General features: G+C 34.6%; 2 protein-coding genes across 4 annotated transcripts; one reads left to right on the plus strand and one right to left on the minus strand.

Annotated features, from left to right (window-relative positions):
* Positions 1-794: 794 nt before the first annotated feature.
* nsdhl (NAD(P) dependent 3-beta-hydroxysteroid dehydrogenase NSDHL) lies at positions 795-14,282 on the minus strand. 3 transcript variants are annotated; one of them, XR_015506803.2, is made up of 8 exons: positions 14,221-14,260; positions 13,945-13,995; positions 11,523-11,684; positions 11,283-11,429; positions 8,509-8,637; positions 8,216-8,358; positions 5,524-6,263; positions 795-1,257 (listed from the first exon to the last, which is right to left on the minus strand). XR_015506803.2 is itself a non-coding variant. In NM_001017674.1 (8 exon segments), coding segments are annotated over 7 exon segments (1,038 nt in total). In that variant the 5' UTR covers positions 13,966-13,995; positions 14,221-14,282; the 3' UTR covers positions 1,981-2,266.
* Positions 14,283-17,302: 3,020 nt separating this feature from the next.
* On the plus strand, positions 17,303-21,958 carry cetn2 (centrin, EF-hand protein, 2). Its single transcript, XM_087281375.1, has 5 exons — positions 17,303-17,330; positions 17,744-17,902; positions 18,097-18,225; positions 18,902-19,039; positions 20,156-21,958. The coding sequence occupies exons 1-5, from the start codon at positions 17,328-17,330 to the stop codon at positions 20,243-20,245; spliced, it is 519 nt and encodes a 172-aa protein (XP_087137501.1). The 5' UTR covers positions 17,303-17,327; the 3' UTR covers positions 20,246-21,958.
* Positions 21,959-22,484: the final 526 nt, after the last annotated feature.

Genomic DNA, 22,484 nt, shown 5'->3' on the forward strand with positions numbered 1-22,484 from the left:
ATGACCAGCATTCTGCTGCCATCAGCCACATTCACACCCCTGTGTACATACGAAGCAGTTTCACTGAGGGTTACACCTAGGCTATGAGACAGGAACAGGTTTGACGACTGTGGGTCATGCTGATAGCGATTCATATCTTGAAGCTGGGAATGTGAGTAATCTGAACAACACCCCCACCTCCCATCCAACGCCTGCTGGAGGAATCACAAAAATGTATCTTTGGTAAAACGTTACAGTCATTTGCTTTTTTATGCAGGATAAACCATATCATTCAAGGATACCGAGCAAGAAATAATTTCAAGCTGATTTTGTAGAGACTACAGAAGCTGGTAGAGGCGTGAATATTCAACCGATAATTACTATTATCCCTATTTTTGTGGATCATCAACTTTTTGTTTTTCTGATCGTCATCTTTTTTCCCACAATTAACAACAATAGTGTCGTCATTTTACATACAGTGTTTGTATTTACAAACCCAAAAGTCTGGTCCATATTAGCATAAAATGCAAATAAATATATCTGTTAATTGTCTCATATTTTTCATCCATCGACTTAAAAGTCTACCAAATTACCTGTTTAGTATAGCATGATCATAGCTAAACAAGTTATCCTTTGTTTCTGGAAGACAAAATGTCATGAAATGAAAAATGAAAGAATAAGATTCCACTTCTGGGAATTTGAAATTTGATCAAATGTGGGATCCAGTCCTTTTTTTCCCCCCAAAAACACCATAAAGACTAATAGTGTTGTTTAATTTCTGAAGATTTGTAAGTTGTTGTTTTTTTTCTTTTCTTCCTTTACATCTATTGCTGTGTCTCTTCGTTGGGCATATATGTCCTATTCATATTAATCGAAAACAGTTCATCTATTCAACTTGAATTTAATAACTTTTGGTCAATATGGTCTGTAGATTATGAGATTAAATTAACAAATTAACATTTGTCAAACCGCCTGGGACAAGTTTGTTCAAATGGGTTTTAGACAAAATTCAAAATAGTAAAAAAAAATAGTTGTGACGAAAAATGATGTCATAGGGTGCCTTTGAATAAGTTTGAGCCAAAGAATCAGTTGAGAATTCTGATTGTAGCCTATTCGGTTCAAAAGTTTTAAAGATAAACACAAGTGTGACTCTGAAGACTGGAGTAATGAAGCTGAAAATTCATCATTAAAATGACTGAAATAAATTATTTAGTTAAATTATAAACTACTTTTAGGTGCGACGCAAGAAGGTCCTGGTTCAAGCCTCGGCTGGGTCAGCTGGCGTTTCTGTGTGGAGTTTGCATGTTCTCCCTACGTTCGCGTGGGTTTCCTCCGGTTTCCCCCACAGTCCAAAGACATGTGGTACAGGTGAATTGGGTAAGCTAAATTGTGCTGCTGGAAGGGCATCCACTGCATAAAAATGTGCTGGATAAGTTTGCGGTTCATTCTACTGTGGCAACCCCAGATTAATAAAGGGAATAAAGCCGAAAAGAAAATAAATGAATGAATATGAATTATTTTATAGTGCAATAAGAGTTCACAATTATACAATTTGTTCTGTATTTTTGATTAAATAATTGCAGCCTTAGTAAGCAGGAGAAGCTTCTTTTAAAACATTTAAAAATCCTACTGACCCCAAACTTTTGACACATTGTGTGCATAGATCACTTAAAATATGGTATACCTCATTTATTCGCCATGTTTGCTGTACTCTATTTGTATTAAAAAGTTTATATTAAATTTGTTCTCCCAGCATCTCTAAACTCATTTTTAACCATCAACTAATTTTAACGTACTATCTATGCTGGAACAGAAACCTCTAAGGTTTTGTTAAAAGAAAAAAGTTGACATTTATGTTATGTTTTGAGGATAAACGAAGTCACATGAGTTCGGTTGATGAAGGTGAGTAAATGAAGACACCATGTTCATTCTTCTTTGAGAACTATTAGAGGAATTAAAAAAGGGAAGATTAAGTATCTATGAAGAAAAACATGACAGTCATTTGCTTGATTCAAAATTTATACTGCCAAGTTTCCAAAAAAGTGAATACATAATAACTGTTACATAAAGTACATGAATTCTTCTGGACCAAAGTCAGAAAAGACATTACTCTTCTGTATTAAACATCATTGTTCATGTACACATCCTGTTGAAACAGTACATTTACAATAGGAATCATTAAGTGCTTTGTTAGTATAGCCTAGAAAACCCTGTTGATCCAACAGATCCTTCCAAGGCTCGTCTTGCAGTTCAGAAGAAGCAATGTCAGTCAAGCTTCACTGTGAAGTCATTCTCCGTTCCGCAGATGTGGGTAGCTCTCCACAGTGCGCACTACTGCTTCCTGTAAAGGCACCAGGGGCCGGTAACCCATGTCCTGCTTGGCACGAGCGCAGCTGTAGTAATGATGAGTGCCAGCAAGAGCTACTCGCATGGGGCTGAAGGTGGGTTTGAACTGAATCAGCGGTCGCAGTATGAGGGAAATAAACCACAGCAGCAGAGCTATCCCATAGACCAGCGCATAGGGCAGGTGGTATCGTGGAGCGCTGTAGCCCAGGCCAACCAGAATCTGAGACATGAAATCCCAGAATCGCACCGGCTCGTCATTGGTTATGTGGTAAGCCTGTTAGGACAACAACAATGGAATGGAATGTGGTGCAGATTTTGTGCTTTTACAATAATTATTATAAATCAGAATAAATTTTGCACTTAAAAGACACAGTGTGTAATTTTCACCTCTAGAGGGCGCATATTCACAACAAATAAAGGTGTAGTTTGATGACACCGTGACTATCATGGGCAGGGCTCGAGAATAAGGACTGCCAAATGGCCCGGGGCCAGCATGCGAGGCGCTCAGGAAAGTAGACAGTATAGTTACTCGCCCAATTGGGCCAGTGCTGCCTTGTCACCAAAGTTTAATTTGGCTGTGAGTCTGCGACTGATAGTCAAATGTGTGCAAAGAGGGTGCTTTTCACACCTAGACTTTTGTTTTGGAACCTGTCTATGTCCAGTTTGTGCAGTTCATTTGGCTTATGTGTATCCCGCAATTGCGGTTGGATTGTAGCGAGAAAGCAATATGATCCAATGAACTAACGAACCAGGCTATATGACAGTGTATTATAGTTGCTATATCACATTGAATTATGATTGTGTAATAGCCATATGCGGCTATATGAAAAGAGAAATATGAGTATGGCGGGATGTCATCATATCAGTAAATGTGCATTTCATGTGGAATACAAAAAGTGATAGCATGCTGAAATATTACAGAGTGCCGTTTATCCGTTAGGTAAATTGACAGAAATTTCTATCTGATAACTAATAATATTTTGTATTAGGTCTGTTCTATCACCTCGAAAGATTTTTTTTCCAAATTAAATTACATCACAATTGTAATTTTAATGTAATTTTAAATTGTCGGTTTATGCTGAAGTTATGTTTTGCTTTTGAAACATTTAAAATATGTGGCTAAAAAAAAGCTATTAAGTTTGTCTTTTTTTTGGTGGGGCCAGTGAAAATTTTGGCAGAAATAAAAAGTAAAAATCTGATCCGATCATGCCAGTAGAAAAAAACCTTAGCGTGGAACATTGATGGCAGTTGTAGTCTTCATTACATCCTATGCAAATTCTACAGAAATCTTGTTCATGGCTGAAGTATTGAAAATTTTATATCAAGACAGTATGAAGTAAGGCTGATTTATACTTTCGCCTGGCTCTGCAGCGTGAGCATCTGTTGAGTGCGCAAGCACAGCCGTGAACTGTGAAGGTTTATATACTTGAAGTGCTTATCATTGTACTATTATTTCTAATAGGGGACAACTCAGAGTAACTGTCATGAAAAAACAGTAGGAAAGAAGTCAGCGAGTTGCTAAATGAATGAATTTTACTATAAACAGTATAAAATGAATAGCTACTGGATAATATTGAAGGACACTTTTTAGAATGTTTGCTTTCGATACGGTTGTTTAAATGTGTAACTTGGGCTAAAACAACCTGTGCACAATATGCATTGTTTTTCCTCAAAAGCTAACCTAAAGGACTTCACATCAGGTAGTTGTTTTGGATTTCTAAAAGTGTTGCATGTGCAAATTCCCCAGATTCTGCTCCAAGTCTTTCATCATCGGATGCGGAGCCGTGAACAAATTTACAAAAGATGTTGTGCAAATCATGTCACATGCACCCAAAGTATATATATATATATATATACACATACATAAATACATACAGTCTTCAGACTGAAAGCCATCAAAGTGAAACGAGACCACTGAAGAAACTTCTGATAAAAGACACGCGTTATGGGAGACAAAAGCTGTAGAGCTTTTATTATTCTACATTTGACCACTTTGGGTTCTTCTGCTCGTGATCACATGATAAAGCAGCAGCATTGTTTTATCATACCAAAAACGTAAAACACAAAACATATTAAAACATCTTTGGAGTTTCTCGTTATCTAAACAACCTCACTAGAAATGGAAGGTGTATAATATCATTAGCGTGGCGACACAGCACACAGTCTGTGTTACTAAATAAAATAGCTTATTTGGTTAGAATTTAACATTTTTCAAACATTCGGGATAAAGTACATATCTCAGCAAAACATTTACTTTAACACTGTTCTAGAGGTTTTTTAATATTTAAATGAAAAAATAATTTACATATTGTGCGGAAGTTTGCTATAATATTTAGTGTCAAACAAGTGTGAAACAGTTAATGATTGTCTGAAGTGACTGGAATTTTGTGAATAGTTCAGTGGATCATAAACGATTTGCCAAAAATTACTCAAGAGTTTACAAAAGAATATTACTACTGATTTGAAAAATACATGCTCATAAAGCATGCAAGAGTATGTGGGTGTTTCCCAGTGTTGATTTGTGGCTCGAAGGGAATCCACTGCATAAAGCATATGCTGGATAAGTTGGCAGTTCATTCTGCTGTCGCGACCCCTGATATTAATAAAGGGACTAAGCCGAAAAGAAAATGAATGAATGAATGTTCAAGAAACTGTGCGCGACCAGTCTGTAACACCTAATTTTCCCACAGAGTAAATGGTGCTGTCACGGCTGCTGCCAAAGTTACAGTGTATGATGTCATGATCTATTAACCACTGCTTAAAGGTACAATATAGTTCACCCAAAAATGAAAATTCTGTCATCATTTACTCATGCTCCACATATTCCAAACCTGTTTAAGTTTCTTTCTTCTGTTGAACACAAAGGAAGATACAGTATACTGATGATTTTTGGAAAAAAGCACACATTGACTTCCATAGTATTTTTATTTTTTTGCTCCTACTTGTGTATTTTTTCCAAAATATACTTCATGTTGTGTTCAACAGAAGAAAGATATTCATAAAAGTTCAGAACCAACAGAGTGTGTGTAAATCTTATTTTTTGGGTGAACTATCCCTTTAGTGGATATAGCTACTGGGCTTCTGTGGTTACTTGCACAGTTCTCAATTCTTTCCCATGGAATATTAGTTGTGAAAAAAGTTTATATGGGTACAACATTTATGATGATGTAGCATGCTACTATCAGTTATTTGGCCAGCTAAAACGGGTTACACTACAAGATTACAATCATGCATTCTTATTAGTTAGACAGTTTAATTGAAGAATTTGTGCCCATCTAATCCTATAAAAATGTACAAACATTTAAAGACAGTTGGATGCTCTATTATTTTAAACATCACACTAAAAATACTTTCTATTACATAGAGTATTTTCTCATTACTCATTATGCCTTGATAATGGATAAGGACATGTTGAGAATCTTAATCAAAGCTGCATTTCTTAAATGACTGACAACCCTATGGGAGCCTTATTTTTATAAATGCATTTTCCTGGAAATGGAAGCACTTATCATGTGCACTCAAAAATAAGAACACAAAAGCAGTCACTGCTGAAATACATTTTCAAAGGGTATGCTTTTATACTTGTTTAGGTACTAATTTGTGCACTTAGGCTACTAATATGCAGCTTTAAGGTACTAATATGAACCTTTTAGGCCCAAAGGTGCAGGTTTTTAAAGATTTCTTTAAAAGAAAGGGTCTGTACCTTTATTTATAAGAGTGTGGCTTGTTTATACAGTACACACACACAAACACGTGGAACTAGATTTATGAATGCCCTTCTAGAAACATCTATTACTCATTCAGTCTCTCACATTCTCTCACACACATTCCTTACCTGACCACAGAGTGGAGAATCAGCCTTAAGGTGTTCTGCTGCTAAAATATGTCCATGAACTACATTCTCCACGTAAGTGAAGTCCACAAGATTAGATCCATCTCTTAAAATAAAGAGCAAAGCAGCATCAGTATGTGATTCATTTAAAATCAAACCATGTCCAAAAGTTTAAGATCTGAAATCGGAGACTAATAATCTATTTTAATAAAGTAAAAATGTGCTAACTAAAATTAAATAAACAGATTTTTGCACTGAGTCAGTGGTTAAATGAAAATAACCATTTAAAAAAAAATAGCTTGAGAACATGATCGTCAATATTTTTTTTCTCCTTTTGCTATATTTATTTTTTACTCTTTTTTTTTTAACTCTTATTACTTTAAATTAAATAAATAAAAGTAAATCCTCCCTTTACTAAACAGGACAGTTTGCCAGCATCATTATTGATAGATTATTAATAATATGTTCTTAAAAACCTTTAGTGAGGTTAAAAAAATACATGAAGGCATGGTTTAAACACCTTTCTGGAATTATTACAAGCCATTAAAAAACAAAACTTCACTGGGTAAGACATCAAAGTGAGTGCATGATTCACATTTTCCAAAACACTGCATACTGTACACTATAGTGTGGGCAGTATGTCAAAACCTTTCCATCATAGTTAGCAGACGTTCCACCTCTGCATCATAGTCACTGTCACATGACAAATAAGCCAGAGGGCATAGTTATGATTTTTTTTCTTCTTTTGAACCCTGCTCACACTATAGGAGTTTTAGGCCTGTAACTAATGATTTACCAATGCTGAATATCTAATTTAAGAATATTGTTTGAAGAATTTTAGCCTGTATGTGACCATAAAACTTTTTTAAAGCTTTTTAAGAAGACTTCAAGGAGTTTACACTTAGCTGATGATTGATTATAAGGTGTGTTTGGCATGCTGTCCCCGGAGAGATCCCCGAGTTCATAAGATCCTTCAGCCCAGTGCTCACCCCTGTTTGCAGGGCAAGAGGGGAGCTTGAGCTCAGGTAGATCCTAAAACCTACACTGCTGTTTACAGCTAATGAGCAATTAGGGATTGTTATAAAGAGACAACTACTTAATAGGAGCACATCTATAGTGTCGATTTGGTTTAGTCAATTAACTTAAGTTGCATGTTTTTGGAAGGTGGGAGAAAACCGTAAAACCCACACGAGCAAGGGGAGAACATGTAAACTGCACAGAAATGTCAACTGGCTTGGTAAGGACTAGAACCATTGACGTTCTTGATGTGGGGCAACAGTGCAAACCACTGCCACTAACGTGCCGCCCATCTAGGAAAGGAGGAGGAGGAAGGGAGGAAGGGGGGGATTCATCAAAACTAAGATGACAACGGTATGGAACTTAGGTTATTTATGGAGACAGGAATTGTCTGATTGGTGAATCGAGGCAGTGGCGCAGTAGGTAGTGCTGTCGCCTCACAGCAAGAAGGTCGCTGGGTCGCTGGTTCGAACCTCGGCTCAGTTGGCGTTTCTGTGTGGAGTTTGCATGTTCTCCCTGCCTTTGCGTGGGTTTCCTCCGGGTGCTCTGGTTTCCCCCACAGTCCAAAGACATGCGGTACGGAATTGGGTAGGCTAAATTGTCCGTAGTGTATGAGTGTGTGTGAAAATTGTTTTTCCTACTATGGAAGTCAGTGGTTACTTGTCTCCAGCTTTCTTCAAAATATCTTCTTATGTTCAACAGATGAAAGAAACTTGTTCAGGTTTGGAACCTCTTGGGGATGAGTATGTAAGTAGTGACTACATTTTCATTTTTGGGTGAATTATACATTTACTTATTTGAGCAAGCTGCTGCTCTTTGCTGCTAATGTTTAATTTGAAACCATATTTATATTTAATTATACAGCATGTGATTTTTACCAATTTGTTCAGTGTGACTTTTCATATCAAAACGTTTGCTGACAGTGAAGCAAACTTTCAAAGTGACAGACTGCCACCTAGTGGATTAAACTAGCAGTGGCATTTCAATGGGGCGATAGAAAGACCTTCAAGAAGCTTTCCGCAAAATGTCAGTCTTGCTCACCCGATGATGAACTTCATCTTTCCTCTGCGGGCTGTATCTACCAGAATGGGCACTAACTGAGGGTCACGAGGGCCAAAAATGCCATGAGGACGAATAGCGACAGTAAGGAAACCCTTCTCTTTACTGCATGCCTCTAGCACCAACTGAACGGACAGATAACAAATCAAAATGTTAAATATTAGCACATCAAACAAACACAAATTTATTAAAATCTCAAGTGAATCAAATCAGTGGAGATCTATGATTTAAGAACAACATTATAGATTATAGGGAACTGTAATGGTCATTCCTACCTTCTCCTGTTTGATTTTCGTTTCTGTATAGTAATCAATTGGCTTTTTTGCATAAGGCAAATCTTCTTTTCCATTCTTGATGTCAGTTCCTTCAAACACCACACTAGCACTGCTGGTCAATATTAATTTCTGTAAAAAAATAGAAATAAAAAATAAAAATAAATAAATAAAAACATGAATGTCAATAACATAATTTTTAAAAAAATGTAAATAAACACTGTCAACCTCAATAGAAAAAAATCACTGTTAATCCCATGGTGGACACAGACAAAGGTCTAAATGAATCAATGCAAAAGAAATGCATGGGCACACTTTGGAATGCTGCTGAGTCTTACATTGCAGGGCCATTAAAGTGTCCATTTTTTATGAAGAAAGGGAGTTATATACACCACCTGAATTCAGATTTTTGGAAAACTATGACTTTTTTTGTAATTCTGAAAATTGTCACTTAAGTTACCATAGGCTACATTTATTCATTTCATTTTAAAAATAGCACAAAATAAAGTAATTATTTTAAATAAGAACAGAATTCTGATTAAATGTGTAATTCTAATTTAGGTCTAATTTATTCCAATTATGGAAAAGCTAAATTTTCATTTATAACCAAACTACCCAACTAATTTAACAAATAGATAAATAAAAATTGTGTGAACAACACTGTAAAATCTTATTACAAAAATATATTTATCCACCCATCTATGAATATATTTTACCAATTATTTTTTCTTACAGTAAAATGAAGTTCAACTGTCAGCAGCCATTCCTTCAACCTCTTCAGTGCCACATCCTCTTTAAGAAATCTTCCTAATATGCTGATTTGGTGCTCAATAAACATTTGCTGCCTAATATCTTTAAAGACAACTGTACAAGATTTTAGGGCTGGGCGATTTGGCCTAAAATTAAAATTGAATTAATTTTATTTGAACATTCATTCATTCATTCTGCATTTATTTTCTTTAAGGCTTAGTCCCTTTATTAATCCGGGGTCGCCACAGCGGAATGAACCGCCAACTTATCCAGCACGTTTTTACGCAGCAGATGCCCTTCCAGCATCAACCCATCTTTGGAAAACATCCACAGACACATACATAAACACACACACTCATACACTACTTACAATTTAGCCTAACCAATTCACCTGTACCGTGGTGCAAAGTAACACAATAGTAACAAACAGAGCAGGGTCGTGAGACTCCACATGGTAAGGTAAGTTATTGAAAAAAATGGACTTGGAAAAATTTGATTGATTATTGGTTCTGAAGGTCAATTTCAATTAATCGCCCAGCCCTACAAGATTTGATGTTCAATAAAATTGTTTAAATTCTTTTTTTACATTGCAACTCTCTAAAGTGTTACTTTAACATACAATGATGTAAAGTTAGTTAAGTGCATGCATTTTTGACAGAAAAAAAAAACATTTCTTTCTTTAAAAAAATTACTATTTTACTGACCTTTTTTTTTCGTAACGTCACAGTTCAACATATACAAAACAAGCAAACTGTGCAATGGACAGTACTTGGTATTAATTCAAATAACACAAATTTATGAAGTGTAACATGCTCCTGGATCAACAGAAGTGTTTATGTTTAATTAGGCTTACCATCAAGATTTAGTGCTTCTACATTATTGTAATACACCTATTATTTATTTTTGACTGTAGGAATAACCTACGGCTAGGTTAGGTTTAGGGTTTAGGGCAGGGATGTCAAACTTAGATCCTTGAAGGCCGCAGCCCTGCAGTTTAGTTCCAACCCTGCTCCAACACACTCACCTGTAGGTTTCAAACAAGCCTGAAGAACTCAAGTACTTTGTAATTAAAAAGTAAAAGTACGTAGAGTTTAGGGTTGCACAATACTGGGGAAAACGAGCATTGCAATGTTTTATTTTTCTCCAATACATATTGGGGTACTGAGTGTTATTCACTAGATGAAATGAATTCCTCTATATGGAAAGAATAGATAATTTTAGATGATTTTGCAAGGGAGTGCATCGAAATAAAATATAATAAACCAACTACAAGCATCGATACACACAGTAGAGCAAATACACCAATGAAATAAACAGTATTTTATGGTTTTCTGGGAGTCTGCAAATAATCAAATGTAAAATAACACTGTATTGACCTTATTCTGCGATGCAGAAGTGTGTTTGTTTTTGTGATTGTATTAGAACTTCCTACTCATTTCTCCTATAGGCAAATGAATTGGAATAATAAATGGCAGAAAACAATCAAATACTCGCTCTACAAACAAGCTTGTTCCTGACTATACATAAAAAGAAGAATAATATATTAAGAAAATATTAATATTTAAAACTTAATATTAATTTAAGTTGTTTTTAACTTCTAAATATCAATGGAAGTGAATGAGACCGGAAGTCTCGAGCCAAAAAAATTTCCAATGGATGTGCCCGGTGAAGAATAAGGTCAAGTCTTCATCGTATACTTAATTACAATTAATATTGAAGTTATAATCATTATACATTTTTGCTTTAAACTGGTTTAGATTGCTCAAAGTCACATGTCTTAAAAACACATGCAAACTAATTTTATGTTTAATAACTTTATGGTTAACCTTTGCAATGACTTCACAGGTAATATACGTTTTCAACTGTGGCTCCAACTAAAATACAGACTTGAGGTCGCAGATTCTGTGATGTGACTACTGCAGACGCACACATTGCAATATCAATGCTGAAACAATATACAGTGCAGCCCTAATACAAGTTCCATTTGATGTGTCTGCCAACACATGATTTTGATATGTAATACATGCCTGTACTCCTGCCTCATGGCAAGCCTGTATGACAGTCCGTGTCCCATCAATATTGACCCTCTGAAAGAGAGCGCCATCATCGCTTCCTGGTGCAGGTGAGGCACAATGAAACACTATAGAGACTTCTTTCAAAGCCATGACCAATGCCTGAAAAGCAAAGCCAAATATCAGGACAACGAGGTAAAAACAGTATAACAGTGTCAGCTTGATTCTGCCAGATCAATCTGAAACAATTCACACCAGTTTGTCACAGAGGTCCCCTTGGTAAAACGTCACTCCTGGAAGTTCATAGGCTTGTCTGATATCAAACACATTCACAGTGTATCCTCGGTCTACTAAGCGCTCCACAAGATGCCTGCCTAAAAATCCAGATCCTCCAATGACAGTACATCGCTTGCTGCTCTGCAAAGGAAAAATGTTTTTATTGTTACTTTTAGTTTTTGTTTTATTTAGGAAGATGTATTGGCTTTTGACATAAGTGTAATACTAAATATGCAAACAAATGCATTTGTAAAAGTACAACACAATTCACTACTTATAGCAAAAACAAATAATGAACATGAAGGAACAATGTTTGAACAGTCTGCAATGATTTGATACTGTGATCACCAGGGGCGGATTTAACCAATAAGCGAGGTAAGCAGCCGCTTAGGGCCCAAGGAAATCTGGGGGCCCTCAATAAATATCAAGAGTAGTGCTTCCCAAATTTTTTGGTGTGTGCACCCCTTTCTAATATTTGACATCTGTCAAGGACCCCTTATTAAACTTCATATTTTTAACTACAATAACTAAATACACATATTTTCTGTGTATGTGATTAAAATAAAAATAATAAAATATGTGAATTTAATGGACGAGCTTTTATGAAGTTGACAATTTTCACAGCATCAAGTACAAACAAACGTTCATCTGGCATGTTTTTTAACAGACATATCTTGTAAGTGGCTGTGTCTTGTTTTATAAGTGCCAGACCATATATGAGGGTTTAAGACTGCTACTAGCTAAAACCTCACCATAGACTACACATTGCGGATTTGGATTTTCTGCATCTCCAATCCATGTAAACCCGAAACCAATGTAACTGTCGCTATATTTGCGTTTCTTACTTACATTTTTTTCACATTCTAGTGTAGGCCTTATTCTCTTCATCAGTACATCTCTGCTGGATTTCTCTGCTCCCGCCTGCACCTCATTCGTTCATTATCCTCTGAGTCCATATATTTAAGGCAGCTGCACATCTCCATAGAAAAGGCCGATGGAGATGGTTCATCCCTACTGTCACTTGACTCTTTTAAAGTGTCAGTTTTTAACCAGGTTTAAACCGCGAGATGAGGGAGTATGCATAGGTTTTAAATTACAATTTGTAATGTGATTTCTCTCTCTCAGTGAATTTCTTTTCTCTAAAAAATATGACACGTAAAGTTTACTGAAGATAAATGCATAAAAGTAAGAAATGATTTTACGCCATTACAAACATTCTTTCGCGCACTCCTGGTGGTCAGACTACGCACCCCAGTTTGGGTGAGTTATAAATACCTATAAACTAAATACAACATTTTTATCTACCATATTTTTTATGGTGAGAGTTAAACAAATACAATTTAAAAGTAATTAAATATTATTCATTCATTTTCTGCTTAGACCCTTTATTATTCCGGGGTTGCCACAGCGGAATAAAACTTTCCAGCACATTTTTTAAGCAGCGGATGTCCTTCCAGCTGCAACCCATCTCTGGGAAACATCCATACACACTCATTCACACTCACTACGTACAATTTATCTTACCCAATTCACCTATATCACATGTCTTTGGACTGTGGGGGAAACCGAAGCACTTCGAGAAAACCTACGCGAACGCAGGGAGATCATGCACACAGAAACGCCAACTGACCCAGCCAAGGCTCAAACCAGTGACCTTCTTGCTGTGAGGCAACAACACTACCTACTGCGCCACTGTGTCGCCATCTAATTAAATATTATTTAGTATAAAATAAAATATAATTTTATTATAATGTATTGTCATGTAATACTAATAAGAATATTACCAAATAAAAAGATCCATCATGAAGCAGTCCAGCTGTCAAATTTATAATAAAAAAAAATATATATATATATATATATATATATATATATATATATATATATATATATATATATATATAATTATTATTATTATTTTATTTTAATGAATGAAATAAAAAAACAGTAGAAAGTAGAAAGGATGCATTTCAGGGCTTTGCCCCAATGGCTGGAATTGCTTAGGGCCCCAAAATCACTAAATCCACCACTGGTGCTCACCATATAAATACATCATATGCAAAACTTAATTTACAGATGTATGCATTTTTTGACAACTATATATCAGACCTTTTAAATCCATGTATTGCTCAAATGAACAATTTATACAGATTAAATGTTTTACTGTCATCAATGATCAATTTATAATGTATTTCTAAGTTAAAAGCCCCAATTTATTTAGTATTCGTTAATGCTTTCAAACATTATGTTGTCATAATATTCATATAAAAATGTATTGGTTTTGCAGCTGAAATCTTGCCACCATATCTTATTACACAACACTGTTCTAAGGTGCGCCGTTGAAATATGATAGACATGCAAAAGTTAATGGTAAAAAGCGTAAATCAGGCGTAAAAGTACTCACTGGTCTGATACGAGTTGCCATGTGTGCTTCTTCCAGCTCCCGACAGCAAGTCTAGAGATCAGTTAAGAACATTCATCTGTTTAATTTCCATTCTTCAAAAGCATTCGTGTTGACCTTTTACTACTGAACATTTACTACTATCTTCGGATAACTTACAGTCTTAATTAAATGCTCAGAACCGTTAACACCTACTTTTAAGAGCTAATTTTGCTCCTGCTCAATATACGAGAAATTACTTTTTCTAATTTTTGTAAAAAGAATTTAAGCAACACTCACCTGAACAACTCGGACAAGAGTTACAGCTTTATTGATACTGGGCGAAACACGAATATCCTCATGGTCAGAGAGCGGAGAAACGTCTGATTGGCCGAGCAAACTCTCAGCAATCAATCTGACAAGCAAGTTTAACCAATAAAATGAAAGCTACGTCAAAGAGTGCCACCGCACGGTCCAATCAGCAAAAACAATTTTAACATAGTCAACCCACCCCATGACAGCTTCTTCAGCCCACAGACTGCTTCAGCCACATCCCTCCAGGAGATTTTTTTGCAGTTTATATTAGTGGCATGGCATTTAATATATAAACACAGCTTCACTCCCCATAGGCATTATATCTGGAATAACCATGATATTTGTTATAAAAATAAATCTATATTTTTTCCTAATTGGTTCAAGAATAGTATATAATAGTTTCCCAACTTTTAAAAAATAATGATCATTTACTTTCTCATTCTGAGATCTTAAGTAAATACTGTATTTCTATACCCCACGAGAGTTTGCCATAGTCATGGAGCTCCCAGTGGAGCTACTCTCCCTTTTAAAACAATTCTCTTGATTCTGTTCTCCCCTTTTACTTCATTAATTAATGCTTGTCAAACAGTGATTGGAAAAATTTGTTTCACGCTTAACCCTTCTCTCAGAAATAGAAAGATTCAGCTTCTTTTTCAGAATGAAATAATCTCTATTTCCCATGTCATATTCACTGGAATATTCTATTTCATGATATTTCTTGGAAGACTGTTGTGGTCTTTACCCAACAAGTTTTAATTACAAATAAGGTAAAGAGGTTTCCTTCAAAATGCTACATCCAGTTTATCCAGTAAATGTTTATATAAAACATGCTTCCTAAGAAGGATGCCTTTTGTTCCTTTTGTGAAATAATAGATGAATCTGTCGATCATCTTTTTCAGGATTTGCCCATGTTTTGATTTTTTGGAATGATTTTGGTTTATTTATGTGTCTCTCTTTTAGATATTTTTTTTTCTATGTCAAACAAGGATGTTTAATTTGGTACTTATCATGTTGATGAAGTAAAAAATTAATATTTTCTAATTAATTTATTTATTTTACTAGCAATTTTTTATAAATAAATTCAAATTTTTGTCTGTGAAGCCCATTCTTCTTATTTTTAGTAAAGTTTTGAAATATTATTTGAATACAATCTTTACCTCAAGCAATGTTAAAGTTTTAAAATCAATAACACTATGTGACCCCTGGCATAATGTTTTGTTTCTCTTTTTGTTTTGTTCAGTTGTCTATTTTTTGTTGTTATAGGATTTAAACCTTTTCTGTATATTTTTTTACACTTGTTGAACGTTCCAATAAAAAAAGGTGTACGATTTCAGATGTAATAGGAAGATAATAATTGTATTATAGTGAGTTAGTGTAATTTGCTTGTCAATTACATTATGAGTTAATAAAACAGAAATAATTATAAAGATTTAAACATTTTCATACACACAGACAAAATACAAAAAGCTTACTACTCAATTCTGTTATAAGACGGAAATTAGAAGAGTGGTATTGTGCTATTCTGAATTCATAATCAGCTTTCTGTACACAGAAACAGAATTACCAGTAACCAATCAGAAGTCATGGTGATAAAACATTGATGTGGGGAACTTGAATGAGGTAAAAAAAAAAAAAAATGTAATGCAATTACAACAGTTAGAAATGGAAACAGATAGACGTATAGTACACAATGCAAACAACAAGAGATATGGCACAATTTTAAAGAAATATAGTAATATAAAAGCAAAAGAAAAATAATGAGAAAGAAAAAGAAACAATAAAAAATAATAGTAAATAAAAAAAATAAAAGAGGGCACATGAAAAAATAACACAAATTAATGCAGTATATTAAATAAAGCACGTTTTATAAGTTTTAATTGCTTTCTTGTTATGAGACTTTATAATGGTTTTCAAGTATATTTTCAATTCTTGTTTAAAAAATACAAAATTTGCTTTACATTGAGTACATTTTTATTTATGTATAAAAAAAATTCCAATAAATAATATGAGGTTTATACAAAAGTTTTAATTAAGAAATTGTTTTTCTTTAATGTAAAACCCCAACATTATATGTCTACAGCTTAAAGAAAAAACACCAAAAACCTCTGGTGCGATTAGAAAATTTGCCTCAGACCAGAAAGATTTAACAAAGGGACATTCCCAAAACAAGTGAGCAACAGACTCAGAAGTCTCACAGAAAGAGCAAGAGACGTCAATGTCATTTTTGGATTTCTGTAAAAATTGTTACAATTATTACAAAAAACCTGGATAAAATCTGTGAATCATTTTAAAATATATTTCTTTCTTTTTATTTGTTAAAAACAATTTTGGGGAAGTGACCAAATAAACGACCGTTTATTACCATCAAAAAGCTTGTTCCATTAAGAAATAGAAGAGAAATGAGGTAAAACTTTTTTGCAAATATGTAAAATTGGTGATTGATAAAAAAAAGCCCTAAACTCTCTTCTAATATTTGTTTTTTTTTTGGATTTTTCTAATCTAATTTAAATTTCAAAGCCCCTTTATTATTTGCTTATTTTTTCATTTATTTTTAGCAATTTATTTATAAAGCTTTTAATTTTTATTATTGAGATGCATAATATGTTAGTCCTATTTTGTTACTCAACCTTAAGACAATATGTAATATAGTATGTACTTACCATTTTGTTTGTATGTTCAGCTGGAAACAAACAAACAAAAAAAGTTTATGGTAATAATAAAATCTTTAGAACAGAAACCCCTTATTAATGCATTAATTTTCAGAACATTTTTTTTTAAGAAAAGGTACAATCATTATTGTAATTTTATACGAATCTTACTATGGCGAATAGACCTGAATTCGGGCTGTGCAGGAGATGCGTTCTGTTCTAAAGTGCTTTGCTACGTAGTCTAGTTATTATACATGAGCAATTTCACCCTGCGGTGTGTAGCTCTGGTTATGTGGAAGATTACTCCCGCCCACCGACTCCTTTCAGCCAATCAGATTGTCATCCCGGCAGAACGTCGCAGTACGTAATTAATATTCATACAACAAACCTTCCCCATAGTATGGTTATCATCATTCTCCACTTGCAGGTCTTCTCTCGGTTAAGATGGTGAGTCACGACGAATGCAACTGCCGCAATCTGTGTGATTTGTGTTTGTACATTTTTGTATTGGCGTCGCCCCTTTTTAGCGAAGGTTTCACATCAATAGAAATATATATTTTTCCTTCCTCGTCATATACAGAAACCGTATGTGTGGCTTATTATTATCTTCCCATCGACAAACAATTCTGTGAAAAACTGCATTGCTAATTAAATGCTACGTTAATCTTGGTTAAAAGCATTGTCATTGTCATTTTTAACAAACAAGCTTATTATTTTAAGAAGAAGAATCCTCATATTCACGGCATCTCTTTTGTATTTATAACATATACTCTGTATTGTACATTCCACACTAACACTGTACTCAGGTTTGTCTTATTTATTTATTTTTTTCATTATTTTTCTACTCTATTCATACATAGGCCACTAGTCCCAAAAGACCCTCACTGGGGGCTGTGGCCCCACGTAAAAAAGCCAGTCCAAAATCTGAACTGACAGAAGAGCAAAAGCAGGAAATCCGTGAGGCGTTCGAGCTCTTTGACACTGATGGCTCTGGTTATATTGAGGTGAAGGAGTTAAAGGTAAGATATAATGCCACAAACACACTCTAAAATCCCTCTGATCTCCTCTTAAACTTTAAAATGGTTTCAAATGAAACAAATATGGAAATGTAAGTTTTTTTTAATGGTACCCTCACACTCTTGGACTACTGTCCCTTGTATAAATAAGCATAAATAAAAGCCTTTTGTGTAAATAATGAGTTATTTTGCTGCAGGTGGCCATGAGAGCACTGGGCTTCGAGCCTAAAAAGGAGGAGATCAAAAAAATGATTGCAGAGGTTGATAAAGAGGCTACGGGAAAGATCTCTTTCACTGACTTTCTGTCAGTGATGACCCAAAAAATGGTAAGAATGAACTAGAGAATGTTTTTTTATATGGTTAGTCAAATATTTTAGCCCTCCTTTTTCTCTTTTTCTAATATTTCCCAAATTATGTTTAACAGAGCAAGGAATTATTTACAGTATTTCTTTTAATATTTTTGCTTATCAAGAAAGTCTTATTTTATTTCGGCTAGAGTAAAAGCAGTTTTTAATTTTATTAAAACCATTTTAAAGTCATTATTATTAGCCCCCTTAATCCTTGTGCACTGTTTTTACTACCCTTTTGTCATATTAGGGATGAAAATACCCACTGAATTAAACTGCTGTAAAAATGCATGCGATATATTTATTTTTCCCCCCCCATAAATCTGTTAATCAACCTCAAGTCCTGATCAAAACTACTATTGTTTAGAAAATTACAGGATTTGAACTCTTTAATTGCCAAGGTTACAAATAACGTGACTGATTTAGTGAAAAAAAAAACACAAAATTCTTTTTATTTTAATATAAAAAGTAGTTGGTGGTCTAGATTTTTAATATTCTTTTATCAGTCTTCTTTTTCAATCTTCTTTCCATCAAACAGAAAATGGATATAAAAATATACAGGGGGCTAATAATTCTGACTTCAACTGTATATAAGGAAATATGTTAATTGCAGGCAGATTGAAACAAAATGTCTTTTTACTGTCCAAATCTTTAGGCTGAAAAAGACTCTAAAGAAGAAATTCTTAAGGCTTTTCGGTTGTTTGATGATGATGAGACTGGAAAAATATCTTTCCGGAATCTAAAGCGAGTGGCGAAGGAACTCGGGGAGAACCTCACAGACGAGGAGTTACAGGTAACAGAAATCATCACATACGCAAATTTCTAACCAGTCAATCACATGGCAGCAACTCTGCATTTAGGCATGTAGACATGATCAGGGCGACCTGCTGCAGTTTAAACCAAGCATCAGGATGGAAAAGAAAGGTGATTTAAGTGACTTTGAACATGGCATGATTGCTGGTGCCAGACGGGCTGGTCTGAGTATTTCAGATACTGCTGATCTGCTGGGATTTTTATGCACAACCATTTCTAGGGTTAACAGAGAATGGTCTGAAAAAGAGAAAATATCCAGTGAGTGGCAGTTCTGTGAGCGCAAATGTCTTGTGGATGCCAGTGGTTAGAGGAGAATAACCAAACTGGTTTGAGCTGATAGAAAGGCAACAGTAACTCAATCACTTGTTACAACTAAGGTATGCAGAAGAGCATTTCTGAACGCACAACCGTCAGACACTCCTGTTAGCTAAGAACAGGAAACAAGCTACAATTCGCACAGGCTCACCAAAATCGACAATAGAAGATTGAAAAAACTTTGCCTGGTCTGATAAGTCTCGATTTCTGCTGCGACATTTGGATGGTAGGGTCAGAATTTTATGTTAACAGCATAAAAAGCATGGATCCATCCTACCTTGTATCAACGGTTCAGGCTGGTGGTGGTGGAGTAATGCTGAGGGAGATATTTTCTTGGCACACTTTAAACCCATTAGTACCCAAAGCCATAGCCTACCTGAGTATTGTTGCTGACCAAGTCTTTCCCTTTATGATCAGTGTTCCCAATTTCTGATGGCTACTTCCAGCAAGATAATGCGCCATTTCATAAAGCGCATCTCAATCTAATAGAGCACCTTTGGAATGTGGTGGAACAGGAAATTCGCAAAATGCATGTGCAGCCAACAAATCTGCAGCAACTGTGTGATGATATCATGTCAAAATGGACCAAAATCTGTGAGGAATATTTCCAGTACCTTGTTGAATCTATGCCATGAAGGATTAAGGCATTTCTGAAGGCAAAAGGGGGTCCAACCTAGTACTAGTAAGGTGTGCCTAATAAAGTGGTCGGTGAGTGTATCTTAGAAATCAGTGAGCTTGAAAACTTTTTTTTTTTTTTTTTTACGTGCGTGGCTGTCTGTAGGAAATGATTGACGAAGCAGACAGAGATGGCGATGGAGAAGTAAACCAGCAGGAATTTCTTCGCATCATGAAGAAAACAAGTTTGTACTGAATGTTATCTGAAGCACATTAACTTCTATGTAAACATCATTTTTACTTATGATTTCACACGTTTGTGCACAGTACCATTCCAAAAACCTTGATGCCTGTTGAACCCAGTGGTCATTTCAGATCCGCGTGGGTTTGCCAAATAGCAACACGTCAGCTGTTTACACTATATATTCTCAAATATTATCAGTAAAGATAAAAAGTAGCATATAAACAGAGGTTGTATTGATGAAGTCATTTATTGATGCTTTATGTGGATAAATCTTACCCAGATAGAATTTTTTTGTGGGGTCATGTTTCAAAATAAATTAAATAATTATAAAATACTTTTCTATAAAAGCTTATTTGTTGATCAGATTAATAACTATCCCAAAACACTTTTTAAAAAATGCATTTCAGAATTACTACTAAAACTCTATATACAGATGAAGACTGTAATGAAGTTATTACCCTCCTGTGAAATTTTTGTTGTAGTTGTTTTTTAACAGAGCAAGGACATTTTTCACAGTATTTATCATTATATTTTTCTTCTGGAGGAGGTCTTATTTCTTTTGGTTTGGCTAGAATAGATTTTTTTTTTTTATTTAAAATGTTTACGGTCAACATTATTAGCGCCCTTAAGAAATATTTTTATTGATTAGCTACTGAACAAACCATTGCTGTCCAATGACTTCCCTAATTAACCAAGCAAAGCCTTTAAACGGCAACTTAAGCTAAATACTATTAACTTGCTAAAACCTAGTAAAATATTGTATTTTGTCGTCATAGCAAAAACAAAAGAAATAAGTTACTAAAACTATGTTTAAAAACGTGTTTATATGTTGTAAAAATGAATAAAATGTTTAACAAAAAGTAAAAAATTTTGAAAATGGAATAGACATTTCACAGATGGGTTAATTCTTTTGTCTTCAACTATATATATATATATATATATATATATATATAAACACACACACACACACACACACACACACATATATATATATATATATATATATATATATATATATATGTGTGTGTGTGTGTGTGTGTTTATACACACACACACACACACACACACACACACATATATATATATATATATATATATATATATATATATATATATATATATATATATATATATATGTATATATATATATATATATGTATATATATATATATATATATATATATATATATATATATATATATATATGAAAAAGTCAGTAATGAGAAAGTACGGAGAATAATATTCAACAAAGTGTGCTGCTTCATTTGAAATTAAAATATGGATAGAAAATGTTTAATTATCCTATCACTACATGAAGCAATGAAACGACCCCAAAAATATACATTTTATGTGTAATATATATTTTTACCCTTTTTACGTTTCTGCCTTATGGTTCGTAAAAGTTTTTATAAACGGTTTAGAGTTCATTAAACAGTCGAACATACTGTTGAAGGATTATTGAAGTTTACACTCCCTTCGGTTGACTTTAGCATCAGTGCTCACTGCGCTTTCAGGGACGTCTGTACTACAAACCCTTCTCTGTGCCTCAGCCGCTTTAGAGGATTTCTCTGCAGTTTTAGTAAACATATACTGTGATCTATAGTTGTATTTTTCCTCTCTGTGTTTCCTTTATGCACCATCTACCTTCAAAATCAGTTTTGTATTTGTGTACATTTGAGACGTTAAGTATTGTTTAAACAAATAAATTATATTAAGCAGCTGGTATTGAGACAATCGGTGTCATTTTGTTGCATCAATTGATTTTTCTCTAGTTTGATTTCCATTATAATAATAATGCAAAAAATAAGATACAAGCAGAGAATTCAACACCTCCTATGGATGAAACATTCATTCATTTGTTTTCTTGTCGGCTTAGTCCCTTTATTTATCCAGGGTTGCCACAGCGGAATGAACCGCCAACTTATCCAGCACGTTTTTACGCAGAGGATGCCCTTCCAGCCTCAACTCATCTCTGGGAAACATCCACACACTCATTAATACACACACTCATACACTACGGACAATTTAGCCAACCCAATTCACCTGTACCGCATGTCTTTGGACTGTGGGGGAAAACGGAGGAAACCCACGCGAACGCAGGGAGAACATGCAAACTCCTCACAGAAACGGCAACTTAGCCAAGGTTCGAACTAGCTACCTTCTTGCTGTGAGACGATAGCACCACCTACTGCCTGTCTATTTATCTATGCTATAATTATTTTTCCATATTCTATAAATGTTTCTTGAGCAG

This window comes from Danio rerio, chromosome 14 (assembly GCF_052040795.2).
Source record: "Danio rerio strain M-AB ecotype USA chromosome 14, GRCz13ab, whole genome shotgun sequence".
Taxonomy (NCBI): domain Eukaryota; kingdom Metazoa; phylum Chordata; class Actinopteri; order Cypriniformes; family Danionidae; genus Danio; species Danio rerio.